Here is a 9,439-nt window from a genome sequence, read left to right as displayed (position 1 = left end):
AGGCAGCAGCAAGAGCAACAGGTTAGCCACCACTACCGTTTTAGTGCACATCAAAGTATTTGAAACGTTTCAACTCAAACATACGGATATAAACATACGGATGTTCTTTCATGTAACTCGTGTTCAAACTGAACTAAACTTGAGTTGGACCTTAGTGTGTGTGTGAGAGAGAGAGAGGATGATCCAAGAGGACACAAGTCTAAGAATCACCAGGTCAAAGTTCAACATCAGGAAGGACACAACTCAGTGTCACTGCGACAGACAATGGCGAGAGATCCCCTTCCGCCTGTCTCCCCAACACACACACGCACGCACACACGCACGCACGCACGCACGCACGCACAGGCATATAGAGAGACCACCAAAAGCTTTGGAGAGAGGTAGCATGAAAGGAGGAAGAGGAAGACAGCTGAGCTAATTGCTAGCTTGCTGTTTAAAGAGACTCCTTCAACTGGAAAAGCTCACAGGAGGTCTTTCATTTAGGACACTAAACACACCCCTCACACTGTGTGTGTGTGTACAATTGTGTGCCTCCAATTTGGTGTCAGTTCAAAGATACACATACTAAAAAATGTGTTGCACACAAAAACGTTTTGACCCATCAAGATGGAACCACACACACACACACACACCTTGTCACAGTCATGGTCAGGATTCCGCAGCTGCCACCACTGGACGCCACAGTGTGACCCAATGGTTGTGAATTATTTGGAAATGTGGGCTCTGGCTCTCACTCGTCCCCCGACCAGAATTCCCCTTCTGGAGCGACAGCATTCCTAAATCATAGCTTGGCCGTCCAGCGAAGGCAGCGGTCCAGAAGCAGAGCGAGGCGGCGCACGAGGCTCCCATTGGGCTTCTCTACCTGCGTCACGCGCCGGCCTCTGACCTCCTTCACACCATTAGTCATGAAAACGTGATGGCATCATCTTTTCCCAGGAACTACACCGCCAGAGGGCAACACTGAGCAATAATAATCCTTCTACTATGGTCATTATACATGTACTGTATATTCCACGGACATGTGACCTGCGCGTGCGTGTGTGTGTGTGGTACATTGATATCGCTGGCCGCATTAAAGGGTGCGACAATGTGGTTTCATTTTATAGAAGGCAGAGACGCTTCGAACCCCCCAATGCACGCGCCCTGTAATAAGAACAACCTGTAGACTTACTGCCCTCACTCACCGCACGTGTGTGTGCAGGGTCCTTGGGGGTCTCGCCTCAGGCCACATGTGAGCTCGCGGTAATAGCAGGCCTTGCAGAAGTTAACGGTGGCGTCCTTATGATGACGCCGCCATTGATCCTCTGTTCTATTTTTGGACCCTCGCGCCCCCAGCTACCTCAAAAACCTCTTTGCCGAGTCAGTCAGTTTTTTTCCGTCCCATTTAGTGTCAGGAAAAGAGGCTATCTAGTAATAATACATACCTTGCCACCCCCAGTAATACCCACCAACTGATATGCTTACATATAACTAATCATTACAAAATCATATGCGGTCCATAGTGACTCTTCATCATTGCACAGTGTAGTGTTGTCTAAGGTGACGTTTACCTTTGACTACGGTGCCACCTGGCGGCCACAGCAGATACTGCGCCAGAAGATAAAATTAAACTAAGATGCAATTTTGCCACCTTTGATTCCGTCAGGGTTTATGTTTCTTCTGCACAAAATCCACTTAAATGGGTTTTCTGTGGTTTTTATGTGCGAAATGACACTTAAACTTCCCTCAGCAGTTTCTTTTTGAGTCAATCTCAATTGAATATTTATTCAAAAATACACTGTTGAGCAAAATGCAAGTAAATAATGAAACCAAAACATTAGAAACCAAAAGAGTGTTACAGTCTTATTAAAGAGAAAATACATGTTTATAAATGTGAGTTCGGTTTATTTTGCTTCTGTTGCCACAACACGATTTTATTTTATGTGGAATTTACTCCAATACTAACACTAAATGCCAGTAACATAAAAAAAAAACATACACAATGAACCTAATTTTTGTCGCACAGCAGACAACAAACGTTAACGAGATGTTGTTTGCAGATTTAAAAGTTGTGAAGTAAAAGGCCCGTAAGGAGAATGATGTGGACCAGCAACATCCATCACTTAACAATCTTTGATGACATCACTCAGTGGGTGGGGCCTCCTGAGGTTCTCTGTTCACTGAAGCACAAAAGGATGGTAATTATACTTTAGTGTCACACAAACACAAAAGTCAGCATGCATGTGTGTGCGTGCGTCTGTACCTTCTTCCCGAGCCTTCATGCGGGCTACAAAGTTGTAGCTCTTGTTCCTGCGATAATTCTCGTACGGGTCGTCCAGGGACACACCCACACCCTTGTACTGGTCCCACTTGTCGCGGATGTCGCCTCCTTTGATGGGATCCTGGATGCCCTGTTCCTTGGCGCCAAGACCTCCTGACCCGCTCCAACCTGCAGCAAACACGTGAACATGTCAACTTCAAGGTGTCTGGAACGTGCACCCCCACGTGTACACATATCTTACCCATCTTCATGAGCAGTTGATGGCCTTTGTTCTCCTCGCCCAGGCGGGAGTCTGGCGGCACTTTGGAGGGGGCACTGCCCGCTGCTGAGGTGGAGCTGAGAGAGGTGGTTCTTATGGTTACTAATTAGGTTAGGACAGTGGAGATCAGCCAGGGGGCGGGGACTCACGGAGGTGAAGAGCTGCGGGATTTATGGCCATGGCGCCTCCTGGTGGGTGAGCGTGAATGGGACCTGGAGCGTGAGCGACTCCTTGACGATCTGGACCGACTCCTGGACCTGGAGGAGAGGCAGGTGTCAGGCCACACCCTCAAACACACAAATACACACACACTGACCTGGAACGTGAGTACGAGCGTGAGCGACTGTGGGACCGCGAGCGACTGCGGGATCGTGACCGGGACCTGGACTTGGACGAGCGCGAGCTAGAGTGGGAGGATGACCTTCCACGGCTGCCTGAGCGGCTCCTGGAGCGGCTGTTGCCCCGTCCACTGCGAGGGTAGAAAGCGTGATGTCACAGTGAAGCCATACATTTTCTCCCAAAAGTCAAGTTCACCTATTGCGCTTCTCTTGGCCTTTTTTCCTGCGTGCTCTCATCTTGGCCCGGAAGAACTCGTACAGGCCGTTCTGCTCCCAACCTTCACTGAGGAACCACAATCATAACAATTGTCACTTTACATTACACATGCTTCACCATGCCCGACACTACAGTCACACATACCTGTTGCGGGGCCGGTCGTGGGATGGGGGGCTGTAGAAAGCTTCCACGGCGGCGAGCAGGCGTTCGCTGGGAGGCATCGGGGGCGGCAGGCGGATGTCTTTAGGATCCAGTGCTTTATACTCTGTGTCCTCCAACTGAACAGAGAAGAGGTGAATCATTTTAAACCATTAATTCCCACTCAGGTTTCTAGTCTAGTGCGGTTCTGGTCCTGTGGCGTTTCTTCTGAAACAAAAAGTTGACTCACTTTGACCAGCGGCGCCATGAGACCCGCAGGAAGGTCGAAATAGGGAACATTGGGCACCAGGCTTGGGTCGTCCGGGGCCGGAGGCTGCCGGTGGCGTACATGGGGCGAATGGCCATTGAACCCGTGTGGGGGTGGCCCAAAGTCTGGGTGCTGTGCTCCGCCCCAGGGCGGATGGTCACCCCCCATGCCAGAGGGAGGGAGCCTCTGGTTGGTGTGGTGGGGCGGGGGTGGACCCGGCATGTCTGGCAGGAAACAAAGGAGCTAATTATGATAATGATAATGATGACGACGACAATGAAATCAATCTCTAACCTCTGGGGAAGTCTCCTTGAGCGTAATCGAAGCGATGTGGCGTGTACGGCGGCCGGTCGTAATGATGCCTGGGAGGAAAGTCATCCTGCATGAAGCGCGAAGGAAAGCGTCCGAAAGAATGTGGCGGCGGCGGTGGCTGGTTAAAGGGAGGCGGTTGCTGATGGGGGGGGAAGGAGCCCCTGAAGTGAGGGGGCCTCTGTAAAAAACAAAAAACAAAAAGAACATTGAGTGGAAACTAAACTAAACATGCTCCTGGGGACAGAAAGGGGCCCATTCCATCACATGCCTGCATGCGGGGGGGAAAGGGTGGCTCCCGTTGGCCCCAGGGGGGCTGCTCAGGCTGGTTCCCCCACGGAGGCTGCTGGTCGTATGAGTTCCAAGAAGGGGGCCCTGGATCAGGCCCACCGGGACTGCTCCAGGGACCCCCTTCTCGAGGTGGACCCCCGCTCCAGTTTCCTGGCTCCCTCTGATCGTTCCACATTCCCTCATGGCTGTTCCATGGCGGACACGGAGGGGGAGGCAGGTTTGGGTCAAAGGGTGGCTGGCGTGGGACAAAAAGACGAACAAGGTTAGTGGGACCTGGACCACCGCTGACCTGATCTGGTTGATCAGTTCCAGCTTCAGACTGTTGATTGATGGAGATCTAGCAAGCACAAGACGGCGCCTTTTACCGGCTGGTTAGGATTCCAAGGGCCCATGTGCTGGGGGTCGTACCACGCGGGCTTGGGGGGTAGCTCTGAAGGTCCGCTGGAGTTGCTGGGGTCCTGAGGTCCGGCTGGAGCTTCGTCAAAGTCTCCTGGAGAAGGACCTGACATGGGTGGCTTCACCTCTGCTGCAGAGCACAGATGTGACATCCACACACATTACATGACGTCCTCCCACAACTAGACACACACATTATAACGTACACATGACAACACCACACATTAATACGACATGCACAAAACCTGACTTCATGTAAGATCACCACATCACACCACAAACATGCCATACACATAACATAATATACATGACACATAAGATGTCACAACAATGAAAGGAGGAGGGTTCACCAGGTTGTGAAGTCATAGGTGGGGCCTTTTCAGGCTCAGTAGGCGGGGCAAGTTGGGGAGCGGGCTGCTGCTTCAGGGTCGCCACAAACTCCTCATGTTGGCTCTTCAGGACTTGGATCTGCTGCTGGAAAGCCAGCTGGATGGGCTGCACCACGCTGGCATATTCCGTTATCAGAGAGGCCTGTAAGAGATGTACGCTGAGTGGCATTGTGGAAAGGTCAAAGGTCAAGGTGTGCAAGGAGTGTGAGCCATTACCTGGTACTGGCCTAGACCCAATGCTGGGTTCTGGAGTTGCTGAATGGTTTCCTCATCGAAGTAGCCATTCTTCTCCCAAAGCTGCAACAACTGAGGATGGGAACGATGAAGACAATTGGGGGGGGGCAACACAAAAACTGTCATGTGAACAGGCAATAGACTTTATATCTATTATTTTAATTCAAAGGCAACTCGTAGTGAGCTATATTGATCATGTTCAGGTCAACGGAATGCATAAATGCATTTAAAATATAGAGTATATTCTTTCTTTTTACCCTGGTGATCTTCTGCTGCTTCTCCTCCTCCACAGCCAAGAAGCTGGTGCAGTAGATTGGAACCACAACTTTCTGCAGAGCTGCCAACAAATCCTTCTGCTGTTTGCGCTGGCTGTAGAAACACCACGATATGCCTCAAGTGAGCCTCATCACGTCATATTGCCGAGATTTTATACAAAAGGATGACCTCTTTGGATGTTGAGGGCACCTACCAGTGATGGAGAACGTCATTGGTTAAATAGATGAGATGCAGGCGGAGCTCAAAATGCGCTCCTTCTGCAGTGATGCGGTTGCGGAGGTGTGATGTCATCAGCTCACAGTGCTGCGGAGTCTTGGCATTGCTGAACATCCAGTTCTTTCCAGCCTGATGGAAACATTTACGTTCAGTTAAGGCACTACTTTGCCTCAGTAGGCTTGTATAACGTATCTGTAACATACAGAAATGGCGTCTTTGGTGCAGGTGTCAATGATGGGCTGCAACAGGTTGTCGAACTCTGTGACGTCCAGCTGAGTTTCCACTACCAGTTTTTGGATCTGCTGTTCGGCGGCCGAAGCTATGGCTGCGCTAACTTGTTCCTGCATGGAGTAATGGCTTGGTCACCTTGCATTGTAGCACCCCATATGCTACTGTGCTGTTTTGGTACCCTTGTTATCCTGTGCTGCTGAGTCGAATCAGTGTGGCTGGCATACCTGTCTGAGTGTGTGCAGATGCTGCTCCTGGTGCTGCAAGTTCCACTGACTCTGCTGGATGATGTCATCGATGGCGGGCGCAGCGGCGGAGGACGGAGGGATGGGAGGCGGTGGCATCATGGCCATAGGTGGGGGAGGAATGTCAAGCATGTCTGATGTGCCTGGGTTGTAGAGCTCTATAAGGAAAGGAAGTAAGGATGTTGATGATGCAGGACGACTCAAGCTGGGGAGAACGACAATAGTGACAATGGTCATGGTTGTGAAAGGAAGCATGACATGTGTCATGTGGTCACTGAACCAAAGTGACCCTGGAAGCTCCAGCAGGATGATGAGAACATTTCTGTGAACATGCAACCACTAAAACCTGCTGAAATTACACTTTTTTCAATGATGTTGGACATAGTCGCCATGTTCTAATGGACAGGCCCCCATGATGTCATAACGCCACATGAAATCTGTCCCAATTCCAAGAATCCTTGAAATGAAGCTTTGTTTCACGCTTCTTCGAACGTGTTCCTTGACTCTTTCTCCAAAGCAGGTAGTGAGCTGTGAGATGTTAGTAATGCTAACATGTGGACACCTAGCATGACAACAACAAAGACCTTCAATTTAAAAAGTACTGACTGGACAATAACACAATCATTTACATACCACATCCTCTCTGAGTGTCAATCAAAAGACAAAATGTTGGTATTGGTCCCCATTAGACTGTGTACCTAATGAAATGGAAGGAGTGGCCAGCATTAAGGTGGAATGCGATACGACCCTGTCATCCTCCTAACCAGCAGATCACATGCCAAAGAAACATGCCACAGACCAAGCTGGACTGTGACATTATGCAGCAGCTGGTGTGAATTTTAGTCGTCAACATTGAGGTCATACAGCATCACAAGACCATGATGACTGCACTCTTCAACAGAGTTTTGTTCTAATCGCAGGTCAAGAGGGAGAAGATACGCGTCAAAGTATCCACTCTAAGGCTTACAATAAACCAGAAGGCATGGTGCCAGAAAGAATAGACAAAGAATACCCAGATGATGAAAAAGCAACTGAAAACAAACCAAGGAGTTGCCAAGCACAAATGCAGCAATGTTCAGCAAGGAAAACAGGAATTCTGAATTGATCTGGCAGGTTTGCTTTCAAATAAATACCTTCAGATTTATATTCCTCCCCATCGCGGGTAGAGGGATCTAAGTGGAGAGAAGCACATTTTAATGCATTTCAGTGGTATTACACGTTCAGAGACATCCATGCGAGCCTGCAGAGCAACAAACGTAGCTGCATGGACAATCTGACAGCAAGGTAGTTCGTCAACAAGATGAACCGAACATTCCAGCATCCATTGATGAAGTTGTGGCGTTAGGATTAGAGCCCGACCGATTTATTGGCAGAACTTGAGGTGAGTTGAGTATGACGTATCACCGATGAATCACTGTCAGTGATTAGTAACACACACATACAGAGCAGCAAGCTGCCACTCTGTCTACCACACTCACTCCACTGCAGGACATGAATGGCAACCACAAACTACATTTTTTTAACTGTAATTAATTAAAGCAGCTTATTTTAATTTAGTAATCGTCTGCTTCTTAGAGTCGAACTGTATTTTGGGTACATTAAGAATTTACGTTCTCATACAGTATCTGTCCTGTGTATATCAATGCTCTCATGTCATATATCGGCCAATATCAGTATCATTGGCCCCAAAAATCCTATATCGGTCGGGCTCTAGTTAGGATGAACAAGCAGTGCGGTGAAATACATACGCTGCTGCTGCGCCAAAGCCAGCTTGCACTTGTAGTAGCCGAAGAAGTCTCCTCCAAAGAGGAAGGAGAACTTGGGGTTGTCCTTCTGTTTGTCCATTGTCATCTTCTCAAACTCTGGTCCGTTCCGAGCGACAAACTGAGCCAGCTTGTCAATCACATTCCGCAGTTCTTGATCTGCAACAAAAAGAACATTTATGGTGAGCTACTTTTGTCTAATTTGCACAACTGACCATGCCAAAAGTGCATGTATGAGCTGTGGGAGACAAAAATTGAAAAGCATCACAAATAAGTTTAAGGACCTGCTTGCTTGTTGAGAAGAACTCTACATGTTTTCACATTTATAAAACAGCATAATAGATGTCTCTGAATATTGGTTAAATATAGCAATAAAGTCACTACTGTGTTCTGATTCCCTGGCAGATCAGGTATGAGGTGAGTTAAGGAGCAGTGTTACGATGCCACCTACTGTACAGACATAAAACACGACAAGTTACATTCATAGACGGTACAATTTTAATGTGTTTATGAGCAAGGGTGATCAGGTATCATCAAATCTATTTGTGGCGGTCGAAATTTATTTGGTTGGCTTTGCCCGATAAAATAGAAGAGCAGTCTTCCCCAAATGGCTGCCAAACTGACCAGGGTGTTTTATGTGTGCAAGAGAAGAAAGTACATTTATCCAGTCATTGTGTTTTAATGGTACAAATATGACATGTGTCTATTGAGCACTTTAAGATGATTTTGGAAAGATACAATATTTTTTAAGATTAAAAAAAAACATTTTTTTCCTGTGTCCTCTATGATGGAAATGATAAGATACTACTATACTTTTTCATATAAAATGCTGAAGATGGCTGATGCAGACATACATGTGTGGTTTATTGTAATTATTCACAATATTAATGAATAAAAAGTGTGGCATACAATTTACAAAATTCCAAAGCAAAGAATTGTGAAGTTCAAGCGATGGTTTTCAATGTTTTTATTATGTCCGCTGTTAATAGAATTGTAAAAAAAATAGAATAAAACATTGGGAAGTAAAGGTATAATTTGTTGTAAAATGTCTTCTACCTCTCATCAAAAAATTACAAAAGGAGGATATACATATATATCTTGCCTAATATTCGAGTTAGATTTAAGCACAGTACAACATTTTAGGCTAGTGACAGGATTGGAGAGTGTTAGCAGATATGCTAAAGGCAACGGTTGTAGCTAAAACTGTGATGTGCAGCAACACAGTGGCACGAATTAGCATGCGTGCTAACCAATGCTCAATGGAAGCCAAATAACAATGTAGCCTAATTCCTCACCTTCGGGGGGCGTGGGTACATCCATTTTCAACTCTGGCTACAGAAAAGCTTTGGAACTTGTACTGTACTACCCAACGTCTGTAAATTCACTCCACAGTAAGTAAATTAGACAAAAACACTCGCATTGCTACGCTAGTGTAAAACGGAAGTACCACACTGCTGGAGCAGCGCCACGAAGCTAGTCCACTCTACTTACAGCGCCCCCAGTGGTGAGGCCATAATCGAATTCGATTGTTTATTCATGTAAATTAATATTATATAAACAAAATAAAAAATAAACTAAATACATTACTTTAACTAAATTAACGTAGCGGTGT

General features: G+C 47.1%; 1 protein-coding gene across 4 annotated transcripts; it reads right to left on the bottom strand.

Moving 5' to 3' along the window:
- Nucleotides 1-1,725: 1,725 nt before the first annotated feature.
- On the bottom strand, nt 1,726-9,321 carry cherp (calcium homeostasis endoplasmic reticulum protein). 4 transcript variants are annotated; one of them, XM_058074032.2, is made up of 20 exons: nt 9,123-9,321; nt 7,813-7,986; nt 7,198-7,236; nt 6,047-6,222; nt 5,795-5,932; nt 5,569-5,720; nt 5,357-5,468; nt 5,082-5,171; nt 4,827-5,007; nt 4,446-4,603; nt 4,061-4,315; nt 3,775-3,970; nt 3,463-3,704; nt 3,219-3,352; nt 3,054-3,140; nt 2,836-2,988; nt 2,669-2,776; nt 2,502-2,596; nt 2,243-2,428; nt 1,726-2,159 (listed from the first exon to the last, which is right to left on the bottom strand). In XM_058074032.2, the coding sequence occupies exons 1-20, from the start codon at nt 9,145-9,147 to the stop codon at nt 2,122-2,124; spliced, it is 2,739 nt and encodes a 912-aa protein (XP_057930015.2). In that variant the 5' UTR covers nt 9,148-9,321; the 3' UTR covers nt 1,726-2,121. The 4 variants fall into 4 exon arrangements, with proteins under 4 accessions (XP_057930015.2, XP_057930014.2, XP_057930017.2 ...); XM_058074031.2 differs by having other exon boundaries at nt 4,446-4,606; nt 9,123-9,320; XM_058074034.2 differs by lacking the exon at nt 7,198-7,236 and having other exon boundaries at nt 9,123-9,320.
- Nucleotides 9,322-9,439: the final 118 nt, after the last annotated feature.

This window comes from Doryrhamphus excisus, linkage group LG4 (assembly GCF_037039965.1).
Source record: "Doryrhamphus excisus strain RoL-2023G ecotype Guam linkage group LG4, RoL_Dexc_Guam_v1.1, whole genome shotgun sequence".
In the NCBI taxonomy this organism is placed as follows: Eukaryota; Metazoa; Chordata; class Actinopteri; order Syngnathiformes; family Syngnathidae; genus Doryrhamphus; species Doryrhamphus excisus.
Note: the sequence above shows the minus strand (reverse complement) of the source record. Positions and strands in the feature narration are given on the sequence as shown.

Excerpts from the sequence above, each read along its gene's own strand:
- cherp (XM_058074031.2), bottom strand. The coding sequence starts at position 9,147 with ATGGATGTACCCACGCCCCCCGAAG. Across the intron at positions 5,469-5,568 it reads AATGACGTTCTCCATCACTG|CCAGCGCAAACAGCAGAAGG; the intron begins GTAGGTGCCCTC and ends GTGTTTCTACAG. Across the intron at positions 3,141-3,218 it reads CACGACCGGCCCCGCAACAG|TGAAGGTTGGGAGCAGAACG; the intron begins GTATGTGTGACT and ends GTGGTTCCTCAG.